Genomic DNA, 18,476 nt, shown 5'->3' with positions numbered 1-18,476 from the left:
TCCCCCACGCCCGGCGGCGGGGCGATGACGTCAACGGGAAGGCGCCGCCCAAGATGGCGGCGGGGCCGAGCCGCGGGCGCTGAGGCGGCGCCGGGACCGGGACCGGGACTGGGACCGGGAGCGGGATCGGGAACGCCACCGGGAGGTGGGGCTGGAGCGGGAACCGCGCGGGCCATGGCCGCCGCCGCCGCTGCCGCGCGTTGAGGCCCCGCCGCTCACCCGGGCCGGGATGCCCCGGGGGGGGCCCGGGCCGCCGCCGGAGCCATGGAGGAGGAGGGCAAGAAGGGCAAGAAGGTGAGAGCGGGGCAGAGGGGCAGCCGGGGTCGCGCTGTGCCCCCCGGGGGTGGCTCAGCCCGGGCGGGTCCGCCCTTTGGGCCGGCCCGGAGCCCCCCCGGGGGTGCCCGGTCCCCTCCCGGGGCTGTTCCAGAGCCCCTTCCCGGGAGGCACCGGCTGCCGCTGCCCGGGAGAGTCTGCCCGCGTCCCCTTCCCCAGAGCCCCAGCCCGGAACCTCCCGCTGTGACTGAGGGCTTGGAGAAGGTTGTTAATTAATGGGGTTATTAGTGATGGAGCGATTAATGTATGAGTTTGCTAATTTATTTAAATTGTTGCTGATGCGAATTAATTTAATTCGTGCATCTATTAATTTATGCCTTTCTCATGTCTCCGGGGCTCAGCAGCTCCAGCCGTGCCCGTGTTGCCCTGATTTCCCTCCTTTCAGCCCATTTCTGTGTCCCTGGGAGAGGCTCAGCCAGAGCTGCTCTGCACTCCTGGGGCAGGAGGATGGATCTGATCCCAGCCTTTGGGGGAAATTGGAGATTTTGGGAGCCCCTGGCCTCGCAGGGATCCCTGAGGTGGCAGCAGGGTCCTGCTGGAGTCCTGCCTGCAGCTGAGCAAAACATTTCCAGAATGGGTGAAGTGGAGTGGGATTTTTGGGGTTGCTTCCCAGACAGTCAGGTTCGGGAAGGAAACCCCCGTGATGCCATCAGCTGAGCCCAGGAGGAATTTCTCACCTGGAGACAGGATGGTCCTGCTTTTGGGAAGGAGTCAGGGCTCCAGGGGGTTCAGGCAGAGCTCAGGTGTGTCTCACCTGCTCCCTGGGGCACCCCTCTGTGGTTCCTGGCACTGGGAAGAGTCTGGATCTTTCCCTCTTCCCTTCCCCAGGGCTGGCCCCCCTGACCCTGGTATCCCACCTGGATGATCCCACCTGCATTCCCTCTGATCCCTAAAGCCTCCTCAGGCCCTTTCCCATGGCTGGTCCCACTCCTGTCCAGTCCTGATCCCATTGGATCAGGAGCTCCCAGTTCTGCTGGAGCAAGGCTGAGCTGGCACCTGGCAGCACCTGGGCTGTGGCCTCTCCTCAGCTGGTCCATGGCCTTGGGGGAGCTCCCTTGGAGAGAGTTTTCCATGGTTTTGGTGGCTGAGTAACCCCTGGAGCTGCTGCCTGTGGATCACCATCAGACCTGGACAGTTTGGCTATGGAGATGGGCAGATCCCCCCTCCTCTTCCCCAGGTGTTCCAGCTGCAGGGAGAACTCTCCTTCCTGCTTTTCCCACTCTGTGGATCATCCCAGCAGCACTCTGAGCTGAGGGTGAAGGCATTGAGTTCCCTCAGTGCTGATCCAAAGGGAGCTCAGGGCAGCCTTGGTTGGGATAAGGAGGAAAACCCCAGCCTGGCTTTGGGGTCCAGTCCAGCTTTGGATAAGATCTGTCCTGTTTTAAACTGGAGCCCTGGAATTCCTTCCAGGAGCTCACATTCCCTGGGTCTCACTGTGGTTATCCCAGGGGGAAGGGGGAGCTGTCCTGGGATGAAATCCCATTTCCCACAAGTCCTCTGGAATTCTGCCCAGCCGTGGGACCCTGCCCGGGGCTGGCAGGGGTTGGTGTCACACCTGGAGCCCCAGGTGAGGATGGATGCTCCCAGCGTGCCTATTCCCAGCAAGAAGTGTGGGTGGAGGTGAATTTCCTGGGAGTGAGTTCCCTGCTGCTCTGACTCCACAGTCCCTGCCAGGGATCCAGGGTTTCCCTGAGGGAATTCCCTGTGCAGTCAGCTGTTCCTGTGAAATTCCCAGCCTTTCCAGCTCGGGGGTGCCCTGGAGGACTGAGGCTGGTGCCATTTGCCTCTCCCAGCTGCTGCTTCAGCATTTCCCTCCTGAAACATGGACTGGCTGAGCTTGGAGGTGCAGCTTTGGGGGGAGTTCTTCCTGAAATTCCTTTGTTATCCCGGATTTCCAGCCCTGTGCCCTGGGCTGATCCCAGTGTGGGCAGCAGGAAATGGGAATTCTGCCCCTCAGGTGAGAGCCCACCTGCAGAGCTGCCCCAGCCCTGATCCAACAGCACAGAGACCTGGAGCTGCTGCAGAGATCCAGAGGAGGCTCCAGAGCTGCTGCAGGGCTGGAGCCCCCCTGCTCTTTGGGATCGAGTGGATTTTGGAGTGTCCATGCTGTGGGATGCTGGGAGATTGGGAATTGGGATGGAGGAGCTTCCACTGTCCCAGGCTGCTCCCAGCCCCATCCAGCCTGGCTTGGGCACTGCCAGGGATCCAGGGGCAGCCACAGCTGCTCTGGGCAGGAAGGAGCTGTGCAGCCCATGGCCTCAGTGGACTGTGGGATCTTTGGGATTGGGAAAGCCTCTGGGAGCAGCACCTGGGCTCCAGCTGGGTGTTAGAACAAAACAGCTCTGAGCTTGGGAGAGAAACCAGGGCTCAGCCTCCCTTGGCACAGGGATGTTCCCTCTTGGGTGTGACAGTGGCAGAGATGAGGGATTTGGGGTGTTCCCAGGGATTGGGGGTGCAGGAGGCAGGATGGGAGCAGGGAAGGGGCTGGTGCCCCGCCGTGGGTCCCTCCCCAGCTCAGTCTGTCACGTGGCACTGAGGAAGCTGTGGCACTTCCTGGCCCCGAGCGCCTCCATTGCGGCACCCCAAAAGGAGGAGAGCATTCCCTCATTCCCTGCTCCCCCACAGCCCCTGCAGCCCCCCAGCACGGCTCCTGCTCCCCTGGGGGATTCCATGGAGGACGAGGTGGGTGCTGGCCTTCGGGGTGCCCCCAAAGCAGGAGCTGCTTCAGGCTGCGTCACAGCCCGAGGTGCCTCCAGCCGGGGGTGGGGGTCCTCAGTTCCTGCCCAGGACAGCTGGGGGGGCATGGAATCATCCCAGCCCGAGGGATGCAGCCACATCCTGGAGGGAAAAGGGGGTTTCTCTGGGTTGGGGTGGGCTGGGATCCTGCTTGGTGAAAGGGGAAGTGTCTGGGTACGACCTCGGTCCCAGTGGCACATTCCTGCACTGCTCTGCTTTGGATTCCTGAAGGATTCCTGTGGAACTGCATCCTTGGGCACTGGCAGGCAGGATTTTGAATGGGACATCCCAAAGTTGGAGAGTCCCCAAATCTCAGTTCTTGGTAAACTGACCTGTTGTGTCCAGGATTCCCTTCTCTCCAGAGCCCCAGCCCCTTGGCAGGGTGGTGGAATATCCTGGTTGAGGATTGTGGGGCCCTTCTCCTGGGTGCTCTGTGTAGGGATGCTTCCCAAAAATCCACACTGCTGCTCCTGAGGCAGGGCTGTGGAGCTGTTTCCTCTCCTCTCTGTCCTATAAGATCCCTTCATTTCTGTCTCCCTGATCCAGGGGATGCTTTTCCAGGCCGGGCTGTCCCCAGTGTCCTTGTGTTTCCTTGTGAGCTGGTAATTCCTGTTGTCCCAGGAGTTTTCCTTGGTTTATAATTAATTAATCCACCACTGGAAGCATGTTCTCTGCCCCTTCAGATCCCACATTCCTTTCCCTTGCCCCTGAGGATCAGAAAAGCCAGGATGTGGTTGTCCTGAGGGGTGGGAAGCAGAGGCCACCAGGGAATGGGACACTGGAGTCACATGTCCAAGGAGTTCCTAGATCCAGCCACTGATCTGCCTGCTTCAAACATGCCCATCCCTTGGGAAAGCTGGAATGGGAGCAGTCTGGGGATGTTCCCAGTCATTTCTCCCATGTGGAGCTTGGTGAGATCCACGTGGCATTTCCATGCCAAAGGACAGCTGTGTGTTGGCTCCAGTGGTTTTCCAAACCTGCCACTGCAGGGTATGGAATCTCCCATTTTTCCCAGGGAAATCCACTTTCTGGGTCCTTTTCTCATTGTTTGGGGTCTCCTTGGAACACTCTTGCCTGTTTCTTTGGCATTCCTTGTTGAGTTGCCTCATCAGATCCTCGGGGAGGTAAAAAACCATGGAGAATCCTTGTGGATCCACTGTTCACATGGAATATATTGCTGTATGTAAGAGTTGGATTTCTCTTACCTGCAAGGTTGAACACGGTGACTTTGGGGGTAAACCACCACGTTTTGGTAGTGGGAACATTCAGCACTTGTGCTGTGTCCCAGGAAAAGGGTTTTCTCTGGAAAGCCGTGGATGTGTACTCCAAACCAGGCGTTGTCCATGGGGCAAAAGCAGCAGGATGGGATCGAGGGTCGCCAGGCAGGAGGGGCTGCGGGACCCCCAGTGCCAGCGCCACCCCCCTGGTGACCCCGATGGTGTTCCTGTCCCCAGCCTGGAATCGTGTCCCCGTTCAAGCGCGTGTTCCTGAAGGGGGAGAAGGGCCGGGATAAGAAGGCTCAGGAGAAGGTGACGGAGCGGCGCCCGCTGCACACCGTGGTGGTGGCGCTGCCCGACCGCGTGGAGCCCGACCTGCTGCTCCACGACTACATCGAGAAGGAAGTCAAGGTACCCACGGGGGCCCTGCTCTGGGAATCCCTTCCTGATATCCCAGCTGGCAGTGGGAACCCCTTCCTTCTTGTCCAGAGCTCCTCTCCAGCTCTGCTGCAGCCCCTTAGGCACTGGAAGGTTTCTGTGGTGCTTCCTTTTGAGCATTGCCACCTCTCACCCATCTCCAGTTTTCCTTGGAGCATCTCCATGACTCATTCTGCCGTGTCCGGGATGGTGTCCGTGCTGTGGTAATGGTTTGGCTCTTCTCTCCCAGTATTTAGGGCAGCTCACTTCCATCCCGGGATACCTGAACCCCTCCAGCCGCACGGAGATCCTGCACTTGATCGACAACGCCAAGGTGAGCGCTCAGCTGCTCCGGGGCTCCCTCCAGCAGGCACAGATCCTGCCTCACAGAGCCTCCTCAGCCCTGTGCCAGCTGCTGCTCCCAAAGGGGAAACACCCCTGGGATGGTTTCCCAGAGAAGCTGTGGCCCCATCCCTGGAAGTGTTCCAGGCCGGGTTGGATGGGGAACAGCCTGGATAGTGGAAGGGAGCTGGATAATCCTTAAGCTCCTTCCCACCCCAGCCACTCCATGACTAAACCCATGTGAATCCTGGTGTTGCAGAGAGCCCACCAGCTCCCGGGGCAGCTGACCCCGGAGCACGACGCCGTCATCAGCCTCTCTGCCTACAACATCAAACTGGTGTGGAGGGACGGGGAGGACCTGATCCTCAGGGTGCCCATCCACGACATCGCCTCCGTCTCCTACATCCGGGACGACTCCGCACACCTGGTTGTGCTCAAGACAGGTGAGCTGTGGCCATGGAGTTGGGATTGTCCTCTGGGAGCCACCTGGGACAGTGGGAGGTGTGGGGCTGGGGGGGTCTCCAAGGTCTCTCCAACCCAAAGTTTTCCGTGAGGGTTCCATGACACCTCGTTCCCTGTCCTGTGTGTGTCACACCTGCGTGGTCTGGGAACAGGGAGCTGGGGAGTGTGGGGAGCCCCCTACATGAACTGCAGCAGGGGAGGGCTGAGCCTGTGGGGGAGGAATTTATCTGAGTACAAACCTCCTGGACAGACTGTGGAATAAAGGAATAAATGCCTCAGGGGCTGGAAATCTGGTGATGGAACTCTGAGCTGTGAAAACAGCTGGACAACTGTCAAAACCAGCTCCAAGTTGGAGGCTTTTCATCCCATTCTCCTGCTTCAGGGCTCTTCCTCACCTGCAGGACCCTTTCCCACCCCCTCTGTGCCCTGCCCTTCCCTCACCTCTCCTCTCCCCTCAGCTCAGGATCCCGGGATCTCACCCAGCCAGAGCCTGTGTGCCGAGGGCTCCAAGGCACTGACGTCGGGCTCGCTGTCGGAGAGCGCGGGGGGGCCCCTCGAGTGCTGCTGCCTGGTGGTCCTGGCCACAGAGAACAAGGTATAGATGGCTGTCACTGCTCCGTGGAACCCTGGGAGCGCCCCAGACTGGGCTCAGAGTCACTGGGATTGCTGGGAGGTTTCTGGCTCTCAGGTTGTGGTGATGGCAGAGCCACAAAATCCACAGTGGCCAAGTCCTGTGGTGTGTCCAGATCCTTCCCTGCTCTCACACCTCGTGGGACACAGATTTAGGGATGCCAGGTGTGGTTGGGCATTGCTGGAGCACTTGGACAAGGACTTCTGATCCCTGTGCCAGCCCATGGCCAGAGCCTTCTGCAGCAGCACAGAATCCATGGGGACAATCCCACAATGGGGTTTTGCTGAGCGGGGTGTTTTCCCTGTGCTGACCTGGGAATTTGTTTCATCCAGTGTCTGGATCCAGGGATTCCAGTCTCAGCCTCTCTGATCTCCACTGAGGGTGGAGCTTCACTCCCATTCCCGGGGGCATTGCTCTGGGATGAGCCAAAATCCCAGGGAGCTGCATGGAGGAGCCTCAGCACAGAATGTGGGGGGGCTCCAGGGTTGATGCTGGGGCCTCCCAGCTCCTGCTGCTGGGTGGAAGAGGGTGGGGATGCTGGGAGGGTGATGGACCTGGGCTCTGTGGGGGATCAACACCCAGCCCGCAGAGCCTCAGGGAGAGGGGGATGTCCCTGCGTGGGCTCTGCCACAGCTCCCTGCTCGTTCCCAGGTGGGTGCTGAGGAGCTGTGCTCCCTGCTCAGCCAAGTCTTCCAGATCGTTTACACCGAGTCCACCATCGACTTCCTGGACCGCGCCATCTTCGACGGCGCCTCGACGCCCACGCGGCACCTGTCCCTGCACAGCGGTGCGTGTGTCCTGCTGCTGGGCTGCTCCTGCCTCCCCGCACCCCTCTGGGGCCACACTGCCACAGCCAGGAGGGCTTGGGGCTGGGAAAGCCTCAGGAACCCCCAGCACCCCTCTGGGGCCACACACAGCCACAGCCAGGAGGGCTTGGGGCTGGGAAAGCCTCAGGAACCCCCAGCACCTCCCTGAGGTCCACACACAGCCACAGCCAGGAGTGGCTGAGGCTGGGAAAGCCTCAGGAACCCCCAGCACCCCTCTGGGGCCACACACAGCCACAGCCAGGAGTGCTTGGGGCTGGGAAAGCCTCAGGAACCCCCAGCACCTCCCTGGAGCCACACACTGCCACAGCCAGGAGGGCTTGGGGCTGGGAAAGCCTCAGGAACCCCCAGCACCTCCCTGAGGTCACACAGAGCCACAGCCAGGAGTGCTTGGGGCTGGGAAAGCCTCAGGAACCCCCAGCACCTCCCTGAGGTCACACACAGCCACAGCCAGGAGTGGCTGAGGTTGGGAAAGCCTCAGGAACCCCTGAGCCCACCCAGCCCCCAGCACTGCCAAGGGTACCACTGACTGTGTCCCCATGTGCCACATCCACAGGGTGGGGACTCCGCCCCTCCCTGGCATCCTGTTGCAATGCCTGACTGCCCTTTCCATGAAGGAATCTCTCTGAGATCCAACCTGAACCTCCCCTGGCACAACCTGAGGCTGTTTCCTCTTACCTGGTCATTCATTCCTGGCCTCCTCCCCTCCAGCCAAGTCAGAATCACTTTGTGTCTCCTGGCTAGAGAAGACACCGAGTTCGTGCCTCTCACGCTCCATCTCCCACATTTTTCCCCTGCAGATGACTCTTCCACCAAAGTGGACGTGAAGGAGCCCTTCGAGGCGGATGCCAGCACTTTGTGAGTGATCCGTGGCCCCTGGAGCTGGGATTAGCCCGGATCTGCTGCCCTCAGCACACCGGGGAGCTCAGCTGAGCCCAGCCGGGCCTGGGGGGTTGGCATGGATCCTGGGCCTGGATTGTTCTGCCCTCAGCATTCCAGGAGTCACAGCCACAGCCAGCAGTCCCTGTGTCAGCACAGTGCATGTCACCAGCTGGAGCTGGGAGCAGGGCTGTCCCCAAAACTTGTTATTTGGGAAACTTCTCCCTCCTGGAAACATGGACAGTGTTTGTGGGATGAAATCCTGGCACACGAACCATTGGTTGACACTGAGAATAGCCAGTGTAGAGGGACACTCCAGGAATGTTTAACATGGAGCAGTTAGGAACCTCACTGAAAATTGCACATTGCAGCCCAAGGTAGGGAGTGTGGGGATTTTTCCCTGCGTTGCTCCCAACGAGGAAGCAGCCAGAGGGATAATTCCCCACAGAGGGCTTCGTTGTCACTGTCACCAAAGCAGTGTTCAGTCCCTGGGAGTCTGGGGGTGCCCTCAGGAGCTGGGGGCTTCCAGAATCATGGACTGTCCTGGGTTGGGAGGCACCCCAAGGATCAGAGCCCAGCTCCAGCCCTGCACAAGCCCCCCAGCAGCACTCCCCAGGGATCTGTGGAGAGCTCACCCGTGCTGGGTGTCAGTTCCTTTGCAGACACGCTGGAAGCAGGGGACACGTCCCCGTCCTCCTTCTCGGCACGCCCGTCCCCGCACGTCACCACGGCCAGCGAGAGCGAGCTCAGCACCACGGCCACCGAGCTGCTCCAGGACTACATGATGACGGTGGGGCTTGGGATTTGGGGTTGGGAACAGGCCTGGGGGCAGGGACAGGGCTGGAGGAGCAGCTCCTGCTCGTCCTTCCCAGCCAGACTGGGCTGGGAGGGCCTGCTCGTGGGCTCATGTCATGGGATCATGGAATGGTTTGGGTGGGAAGGGGCTGTGAGGATGATCCCATCCCACCCTGCCATGGCAGGGACACCTTCCACTAGCCCAGGCTGCTCCAACCCCCAGCCAACCTGGCCTGGCCACTTCCATGGATGGGACAGCTATAGCTTCTCTGGGAAATCCATTCCAGTCCCTCACTACCCTCCCAGCCAAGAATTTCATCCCAGTATCCTATCTAAATTGCCACTTTTCCACTGGGGAGCCATTCCCTGTGTCCTGTCCCTCCATGCCTTGTCCCCAGTCCCTTCCCAGCTCTCCTGGAGCCCCCTCAGGCCCTGGCAGGGCTCTGAGCATTCCCTGGAGCCTTCTCCTCTCCAGGGGAGCATTCCCAGCTCTCCCAGCCTGGCTCCAGCCCTGCAGCAGCTCCAGGGCCTCCTCTGGAGTCTGTGTGTCCCACAGAGCACCCCCCACCCACCCTTCTCCCTTTCCATCCACATCCCCTCGTGCCCCGAGGCTCCAGGAGTCCCAGTGAGCCCAGAGCCCAGCCCTGCTTTCCCCCGGGGTCCCTGGCCTCCCCCTGGCACTCCAGGGCCCCCAGCCCCGCTGCTGGGTGCCAGAGGGCCGTGCTGTGCCCGCAGCTGCGCACCAAGCTGACCTCGCAGGAGATCCAGCAGTTCGCCATGCTGCTGCACGAGTACCGCAACGGCGCCTCCATCCACGAGTTCTGCATCAACCTCAAGCAGCTCTACGGGGACAGCAGGAAATTCCTGCTCCTGGGTGAGTGGGGGACGGGAGCACAGCGGGGCCTGGGGGTGCCACCACCACCGGAGAGACGTCCCAGTCCATCTCCTGGGAGTCTTGGGCTGCCCTCAGGAGCTGGGGGCTTCCAGAATCATGGACTGTCCTGGCTTGGGAGGTACCCTAAGGATCAGAGCCCAACTCCTGGCCCTCACAAACCACCCAGAAATCCCAGCAGCACCTCCCCAGGCACCCCAAGGAGCTGTACATTCCTTGTTCCTGAGGGCAGCTGGGCCATCCAGCCCAGCTCATCCCACAGCTACAGGCTCTCCTCGGAGCTGTTCCCTGCTCCTACCTGCCTGTGAAGCACCTGGGAACTTCCTCCAGACCTGGGAGCCTCCTCCAGAACTGATACACTCTCCCAAACCTAGGAACCTCCTCCACAGCTAGGGAATTTAATTCAGACCTGGAAATCTCCAGGCCAGGAGACTTCCTCCAGAGCAGGGATATTCAAACAACCTGGCCTCTGATGTCCTAGGAAAACAGGTCAGGAGCACAGAATCCTCCCAGGACAGGAGCAGTGTCTGACTGCACCTGGGGCCTCTCTCCTGGCCTCACATAGCCAAGGAAAAGAGAGCCAGGAATTTAAAATGCCCACAGAACAGGAGTAATGTGTCTCACGTGGTCCCCCTCACCCTGGGGACAGGACAGATGTTCCTGATGCGACAAATTATTGGGATAAGCTCAGCAAAGCCCAGCAGGATGCCATGTGAGGAATTCAATCGTTTGGAGCTCAGAAAATCCCACCTGAGCCAGATTCTGCCCTCAGTGAGCAGCGGCTGCCATCTCAGGTGTGAGTGAATGGGGGACCCTGGAGGTCCCTGTCCCTCCCAGAGAGGCTCCCAGGTGTGGGAATGACCCAGGTGAGGAATCCCTGATCCCTGTCCCGGCACTCACCGTGTCCCTGCTGTGTCCCGGCTGCAGGCCTGCGTCCCTTCATCCCCGAGAAGGACAGCCAGCACTTCGAGAACTTCCTGGAGACCATCGGCGTCAAGGACGGCCGCGGCATCATCACCGACAGCTTCGGCCGCTACCGCCGCTCGCTGGGCCCCGCCTCCGCCTCCAACGGCACCGCCGCCGGCAGCTCGGACGAGCAGTCCGTGCCCTCGGAGGAGGACGAGTGGGACAGGATGATCTCCCACATCAGCAGCGACATCGAGGCCCTGGGCTGCAGCCTGGACCGGGACTCGTCCTGAGGGAGCCCGGGAGCCACGGCCGCTCCCGCCGGGAACGCGGGGCTGCCCTCGGCGGGAGCCGGGACAGAGTCACCCCCTCCCGGGGGACAGGGGCTGCCCTCGGGTGGAGCTGATCCCAGGGTGATCCTGGGACATGGAGCTGCCCCTGGAGGGACCCTGGAACAGGGAGCTGCCCTCGGGGGGATGCAGGACACAGAGCTGCCCTCGGAGTGGGATGTGGAGCATGGATCTGCCCCAGGGGGACTCTGGAGCTGCCCCTGGAGGGGCCCAAGAACACCAACCTGTGCCCTGATGGAGATCCTGATCCTGGAACATGGAGCTGCCCTTGGAGGGCTCCCAGACCCCTCCTGTGGGATCTGGGGGCTCCAGCAGGGTGTCTGCACTGCCCCAGCCCCCTGCACAGCTCCAGGGGCTCCAGCTGGGTTTGGATTTTGGGGGCAGATCTCCTCCCAGACAGACAGATCTGCTCCTGAGCATGCCCATCTGCTCCCAAGGGATGTCCTGAGTGTTGGGATCTATCCATGGGGCTGGATCTGCTCCCCCCCAGTTTACAGTTTGCACAGCAGGTCCCCCAGAACTGCCCCCCGCCCCCCAATGAAGTTTTACCACAATGTGAATTTTTTCACTCTCTCATCCATGGTTCTGGAACTTTCCTGAACATTCCAGCTGCCCCAGACTGGGACTCCCCCAGTCACTGCCCCCCTCCTCACCCACCCGGGGGTCCTGCTGGGGAGAGGAGCTTGCTGGGACCCCCAGAGCCCCCTTTGTCTGCATCCTGTGGTTGTGGGGGGGCTCCCACCCTGGCTGGGGTCGCCAGATGGGCCTGGGAGGTGCCATTATCCCACAGCCACAGCCAGGCGCTCTGTCTGCTCCCCCCTGGAGGCACTCAGCACTTTGGGAATCTAGAACATTCCAGAGGCCTTGGCCCCAAATCCCCCCAGTGCCCATAACCCCTCTGCCCCCTTCACCCTGCCCACACTGGGGTGCCCCCCACACCATTACCCCACTGGTGACCCCACGTTTCCCAGGGCTATCCCAACCCCTCCTTCCTCTGGAATTCAGGTGTCCCGGGAGCTGAGGCACCTGTGGGGACTCACCCGGGGCACACAAAGTGTCCCCTCCTGCACCAAGAGAATGGAGAGCAGGAGAGGGTCCCTGAGGCACCTGGGATTTGGGCACCAAGAGTTCCCTCCCATCCCAGGTCTCTGCCACAGCCCAGATCTGGAGGGGAGGGGGTATCCCTGATCCCCAAGGATGCTGGGAGCCCCTCGGGGTGCAGAGCCTGCCCTCCCACTGCCCCCATCCCCCTGCTCCGGGGGAAGGGGCTCCCCAGGCTCCCAAAACCAGGCCTGGGAGGCGAGGTGCGATCCAAGGGGTGCAGGAGGCCTTTATTGAGCAGTCCAGGGCCAGGAGGAGGGTGGGGGGCAGGAGGAAGGGTCTGGGGGCTCTGTGCATCTATACAGGGGCCAGGACAGCCCCGGCTGCTACATGGTCAGTTCCTGTGGGAGAGAGCAGAGTCAGGAATTCCCAGGTCACCCCCAATTCCTGCTGGGAGAGGGGGAGCAGAGCCCCAGTTCCCCCCGGGAAAAGGGGGGAGGGTCTCAGCCCCCCACTCACCATGATGGCGTTGACGATGTCGTTGTTGTTGTGCCGCAGGGCCCTCACGGCCTTGGGCCGGGACACGTTGGCCTGGGCCATCACCAGCTCGATGTCCCTCACCTCCAGCCCTGTCTCATCCACCTGGGGGGGCACAGCGCTGTGAGACCCCCCCGTGGCACACACCCACAGACCCTCCCCCGTGGCACACACCCACAGACCCCCCCCCCCGTGGCACACACCCACAGACCCCCCCCTCCGTGGCACACACCCACAGACCCCCCCCCCCCCGTGGCACACACCCACAGACCCCCCTGCGCCCCCTCCCCAGCCGCAGCACCTCGGCCATCCCCAGCCCAACATCTGCCCCTCCATCCCCGTCTGTCCACCCCAGGGTCACAGCACTGTCACCCCCCAGGGCACCCCCGGCTTGGGGGGGGTCTCAGAGCCCCCCAGCACTCACCTCCTCCTCCTCCTCGCTCTCCTCCTTGATGGCCAGGGCAGGAGCAGCGTCGGTCACGAGCGCCGAGTGCTCCAGGGGCACCTTGAACTTCTCAGCCGCTGCCTTGTGCACTTGCTGGGACAGGTCCTCGATCTGGGGGAGACACGGGGTCACCAGAGCCCCCCCGAGCCCCGAGCTCCCCCCAGAGCCCCCGAGCCCACCTTGGCCTCCCCAAAGACGATGTAGATGTCGGAGGCGGGGCTCTTGAAGACGTCGGGTTTGGAGATGACGAACAGGATGTTCTTGGACTTGCGGATGGTGATGCGGGTGACGCCGTGGATCTGCCGCAGCCCCAGCTTGGACATGGCCTGGGGGGGCACGGAGTGAGCCCCCGCACCCGGGCACAGCCGCCGGGGGAGGCACAGCCCCCCCCAGCACCCCAAATCCGCGGGGTAACAGAGCCAGAGATGGGGATGTTTCCCTCAGCACGGCCAGGATGGGCCCCCCCAGCCCACGGTGGGGACCCCCCGAGCCCCATCCCAGAGTGAGTACCTGCCCCTCCAGCGCCCCAGGCCTGGCCCCCTCCCCAAACCCTGGGATGGGAGCCCAGCCGAGGCCCCCCCACCTTGCGGGCCTTCTTCTCGCTGCGGCTCTGCTTGGCTTTGCTGAGCGGCTCCTCCCCGGGGCCCAGGCCGTGACCGAGGGGCACCTGCGACAGGGGGGGAGGGGGGGGTCAGCGGGGCCCCCACACCCGGGCGTCCCCACCACCCCCGACCCCCCAGAGCCCACCTGGGGCTGCGCAGGGGGCAGCTCCGAGCCCTCGGGCTCCTCCAGCTCCGGGATGGACTCGTCGTTGCTCTCGGACTCGTTCCCGGACCCTGCACAGAGGGGGGGTGGTCAGAGGGGCTCCCGGACCCCCCAAAGGCGGGGGCACCCCACGGGACCCCCCTCACCTCGGTGGTTGGGCTGGCAGCGCTGGGGGGCCGGGGGGGGCTGGGGGACCTCAGCCTCGCTGGACGAGCTCGACTCCGACTGCAGAGACCCCCGGGGGGGCGCCCGGCCCCCCCCAGCCCCCGGGCCCCCCGCCCGGCCCCGGGGCTCCGGCTCCTTCAGCAGGGAGGCCTGGGGGGCTGCGGGGGCACAGCGGCTGAGCTGGGGGGTCCCCAGAACCCCTCTGGGGGCTCAGCCCCGCCTACTCACCCCCATCACCCACCCTGGGACCCCCCAAAGGCACCCCCAGCTCCCCGGGTGCCCACCCTGGTCCCAACACCCCATGGCAAGTGGGGGCTGAGCTGGTGGTGCCCCCCAAACCCCCCCGTGGGGCTGCACCCCGGGACCCCCCGGGCAGTGCCCACCCCAGCCCCACAGCCAAGGGGGGCTTGGGGGTCTCTTACCTTCGAGGTGCTTCCTGGAGAGGGGCAGTCCCGGGGGGGGCTCCTGGCCGCGGGGGGGCCTGGGGGGGCTCGGGGCGGCGGGAGGAGGCACTTGGCTGAGTTTGGGGGGGGCAGGGCGGGGGGGCTCAGGAGGGGGCCCCGGCTGAGCCCCCGCAGCGAGCAAGGGTATGGGAGCGACCCCCCCCACGGCCTCCTCTTCCTCCTGCTGCTCGGGGGGGGCCGCGGGGGGACTCGGGGGGACTTTGGCATCGGTGTCCCCTGCAGCGTGGCCGGGGGGCTCAGGGCCCGGCCGGGGGGTGGGGGGCTCCTCTGGGGCGGGGGGCAGCACCCCCGGGGCCCCCCGGAGCGGGGCGGTGACACCCGGCCCGGCCCCGCGCCCCGAAAAGGCACCGGGTGGTGGCAGCAGTTCGGGGGGGGCCGGGGGGGTCCCCACAAACACCTCCCGCTCCGAGGCCGTGAACTGCGGCGAGGGGGGCGTGGGGGCCACATGCCCATCCTCTTCTTTCTCTTCCTCCTTCTCCTCTTCCTCGGGCTCCCCGCGGGGCCCGCCGGGGCTCGGGGCGGCCTCTCCCCCCTCGAGGGCGGGCACGGTGACAAAGCCGGAGTCGGTGCGGGACGTCGTGTCCGGCAGCTCCGGGGACAAATCCTCGGCCGAGGCGGTGGCCGCGTCCCCCCGCTCCTCAGGGACATCGCCAGGGGGCTGTGACAGCGTCACCTGTGCCAGGGGACACGGGGAGACAGCTGGGGACTCGAGGGATGGGGCCACCCCGGCTGCCAGCACCACGGGGGACACGGCCCGGGCAGGGGGACACGAGGCAGGGACAGCGGCCAGGGGGCTGGGGGTCACTTCAGCCGTGGCCACGGCATCCATCGGGCTGGGGGTCACTTCAGCCATGGCCACGGCGTCCATCGGGCTGGGGGTCACTTCAGCCGTGGCCACGGCGTCCATCGGGCTGGGGGTCACTTCAGCAGCAGCCACGGCGTCCATCGGGCTGGGGGTCACTTCAGCCATGGCCACGGCGTCCATCGGGCTGGGGGTCACTTCAGCCGTGGCCACGGCGTCCATCGGGCTGGGGGTCACTTCAGCAGCAGCCACGGTGGCCGTCTCAGTGGTCACGGTGGCTGTCTCATCCTGGGGGGTCAGTGTCACCAATGTCACCAGTCTGGTGTCCATGGAGTCCATCACGCTCGGGGTCACTGGGGCAGCCTCTGTGGTGTCCATCGGGGCAGGTGTCACCAATGTCACCAGGTCAGCAGCCACAGTGCTACTCCCATCCAGGGGGGGCAGTGTCACTGATGTCACCAGGCTGGTGGCTGCAGTGGCCATCGGGGTGGGTGTCATTGATGTCACCAAGTCAGTGGCCACAGCATCCCTCAGGGTGGATGTCACTGGTGTCACCAGGACAGTGTCCACAACTTCCATCTCATCCAGCTGGCTGGGTGTCACTGCTGTCACCAGGTCAGTGGCCGTGATATCCAGCTCATCTGGTGGGCTAGGTGCCACCAGGCTGGTGGCCATGGTGTCAGGCTCATCTGGGGGGCTGGGTGTCACCAGTGGTGTTGGTGTCACCAGGTCTGTGGCCATGGTGTCCTCTGGCTCATCTGATGGGCTTGGTGTCACTGGTGTCACCAGGCTGGTGGCCATGGTGTCCTCTGGCTCATCTGATGGGCTGGGTGTCACTGGTGTCACCAGGCTGGTGGCCGTGGTGTCCAGCTCATCTGGGGGGCTGGCTGTCACCAATGCCACAACATCAGGGGCAGCAGCATCTGACGGGCTGGATGTCACCGGGCTGGTGGCTGTGCTGTCCATCAGGCTGGCTGTCACCACATCAGCATCTGCAGTGTCCAGCGGGGTTGGTGTCCCTGGTGTCACCACGTCAGTGGCCACAGTGTCCTGCTCGTCAGGCGGGCTGGGTGTCACCAGGCTGGTGGCTGCAGCATCCATCTCATCCAGTGGGGCTGGTGTCACTGGTGCCACCAGGTCAGTGTCCACCGAGTCCATCAGGCTGGGTGTCACCGGTGCCACCACATCATTGGCTGCAGTGTCCGTGTCATCCAGGGGGGTCGGTGTCACTGCTGTCCCCAGGCTGGTGGCTGCAGAGCCCAGCTCGCTGTGGCTGTCAGCACTCCCCACTGTCCCCGTGCTGAACTCAAGGTCATTGTCACCATCACTGTCACCCCCAGGGCCGTCCTGGGGCTCCCCGTTGGTGTCCCCCAGCTGGTGGCTCTGGGGGTCCCTGGCACAGAGCCCAGGGACCTGGGGGACAGGGCCGGTCCCTGCCAGCTCCGGGCACGGTCCCTGTCCCAGCGCCGCTCCAGAACCTTCTGTCGCTGCCGCCGCCTCCTCGGGGGGCTCGGGCGGGGGCCACGCCCCGGGGATGGTGACAAAGGCGTCGCCGTCCAGCTCCGCGTCCCCTCCGGGGGGTGCCGGGGGTGTCCCCAGGGGTCCGGGAGCAGGGGGGTGACACGGGGACCCGGCCCGGAGGTGCAGCTCCACACCGGCAGGCGCGGGGGAGGCGGGGGGGGTCCCCGGGGGTGTCGCCGTGTCCCCCGCGTGCCGCTCGCTGCCGTAGAGCCGCTCGTCCTCGTCCCCGTCGTAGGCGGCCGAGTCCGAGGAGGCGTCGGTGTCGTCGCGGAAGGCGAAGGCCTCGTCCCCCCCCTCGGGGATGGAGCTCTCGGACAGCGAGCGCAGGAAGGACGCCGAGGTGCTGCCTTCATCCTCCTCCTCCTCCTCCTCGGGGGCGGCCCGGGGCGAGATCTCCACGGCCTCGGCCTGGAAGAGGAGGCTGCCGCGGAACGGGAGCAGCGCTGCCGGGATCAGCCCCGAGCCCTCGTCCTCGTCCTCATCCTCATCCTCCTCCGGCGTCTGCCCGTCCTCATCATCATCATCCTCATCCTCGTCATCCGCACAGCCCGGCGGGGCGAAGAGGCCGTCCTCGTCATCATCATCGTCGTCATCCTCCTCCTCGGGGGACAGCGGGGGGAAGGCCGGGGGGTCCCCCAGGCCGGGGGGCAGCCCCAGGACCCCCCCCAGCCCTTCGGCCTCGCCCTCACCCTCACCCAGGCCTTCGGCCTCGGCCGCCAGGTTGGGGGAGCAGGACGGGGAGGTGCTGGCGGTGCCCGAGGAGCCCCAGCTGCCGCCCTCGGCCGTCATGTAGGAGCCCGAGGGGGACGTGGGGGGCGAGCAGAGCCCCTCGCTGTCCCCGTCCGTCGGCTCCTCGGGGGGCGGCGGCCGCGCCCCCCCCGCCCGCACCGGCGTCGAGGGGGCCGTGAAGAAGAGCTCGGGGTCCAGCGCGGGGGGGCGGCCCGGGGGGGGCTCCTTGGGGGGCGCGGGGAAGGGACAAGGCACGGGGGGCCCCCCCCGCGGCTCGGGCGGGGGGCAGCGCGTCTCCTCCCCCATCACAATGCGGGTGTCCAGCGGGTCCGCGGGCGGGGGGCGGCACGGAGAGCCGGGGGGGGCGGCGGCGGCGGGGCCGGGCTCACAGCTGGCCCCCTCGGGCGGGGGGCGAGCCTCCTCCTTGGCCGGCATCGGCGGGGGGGCTGCGGAGAGAGGGGACACCCCCGAGTGCCACAGCCCCCCCAGGGTCACCATAGAGAGGGGACACCCCCGAGTGCCACAGCCCCCCCAGGGTCACCCTGTGACGGTGAAGGGGGGACGCCCCAGAGTGCCCTGGGGGGGGGCTGGTGTCACCCCCACCCGGGCAGGGGTGGGAGGACAGGGTGAGCTCCATCCCGAGCAGCTGGGGGAGGGTCCCTAGAGGTCTGGGGGCACTGGCGCGGACAGCAGCAGCCCCCCGTCCCCAAACCCCCCTCTGAGGTGGGCACGCGGTTGCACCAGGGCGGGACCCCAACCCAGACCCGCCCGCACCCTCCATGGGGTGGGGGGCCGAGGGCGCGACCCCCCTCACAGCCCCCTCCCCTGGGTGTCCCGTGCGCTCACTTTGGGGGTGCGCAGCCCTGCCGTGCCCACCCCAACCCCAAAAAACACCCGCGCCCCCCTGGACCCCCCCCTCCATCACCTGAGGCCCCCGGGGACGGCTCCATGGGACGGGCGGGCGCGCTCGGAGCCGCGGTCGCCCCCGGCCCCTCCTGCAGCACCGACCCCGCGCCCCCCCGGGCGTTATAAGGGGCGGGGGGGGGGGCGGGGGGGGCGGGGCGGCGCGGGGGGAGCCGGGAGGGGGCGGGGCCTCGCGGGGTATTTGCGGGGCAGGTGCCACTGATTCCCCCCGCAGTCTGGAATGGTTCAGTCCGACACAACCCCCCCGCCACGTGCTAGGGACCCCCGAAAGGCTCATTGAGGGGGGTCCTGTCCCCATC

At 64.9% G+C, this 18,476-nt stretch overlaps 2 protein-coding genes across 3 annotated transcripts; one reads left to right on the top strand and one right to left on the bottom strand.

Moving 5' to 3' along the window:
* The first annotated feature begins 26 nt into the window (after nt 1-26).
* On the top strand, nt 27-11,360 carry CCM2 (CCM2 scaffold protein). Of its 2 annotated transcripts, none has more exons than XM_050970935.1 (10): nt 27-294; nt 4,524-4,697; nt 4,954-5,037; nt 5,305-5,488; nt 5,966-6,102; nt 6,790-6,925; nt 7,763-7,820; nt 8,493-8,631; nt 9,372-9,510; nt 10,456-11,360. In XM_050970935.1, exons 1-10 carry the CDS (start codon nt 265-267, stop codon nt 10,725-10,727), a joined length of 1,353 nt encoding a protein of 450 aa, XP_050826892.1. In that variant the 5' UTR covers nt 27-264; the 3' UTR covers nt 10,728-11,360. The 2 variants fall into 2 exon arrangements, with proteins under 2 accessions (XP_050826892.1, XP_009084472.3); XM_009086224.4 differs by lacking the exon at nt 27-294 and adding an exon at nt 2,785-3,015.
* Nucleotides 11,361-12,089: 729 nt separating this feature from the next.
* Nucleotides 12,090-17,559, bottom strand: NACAD (NAC alpha domain containing). Its single transcript, XM_050970393.1, has 8 exons — nt 14,160-17,559; nt 13,719-13,895; nt 13,555-13,649; nt 13,391-13,474; nt 12,987-13,133; nt 12,787-12,918; nt 12,345-12,467; nt 12,090-12,226 (listed from the first exon to the last, which is right to left on the bottom strand). The coding sequence occupies exons 1-8, from the start codon at nt 17,557-17,559 to the stop codon at nt 12,212-12,214; spliced, it is 4,173 nt and encodes a 1,390-aa protein (XP_050826350.1). The 3' UTR covers nt 12,090-12,211.
* Nucleotides 17,560-18,476: the final 917 nt, after the last annotated feature.

The sequence above is a fragment of the Serinus canaria genome, chromosome 2, assembly GCF_022539315.1.
Source record: "Serinus canaria isolate serCan28SL12 chromosome 2, serCan2020, whole genome shotgun sequence".
NCBI lineage: Eukaryota > Metazoa > Chordata > Aves > Passeriformes > Fringillidae > Serinus > Serinus canaria.
This window is presented reverse-complemented; position numbering and strand designations above follow the sequence as displayed.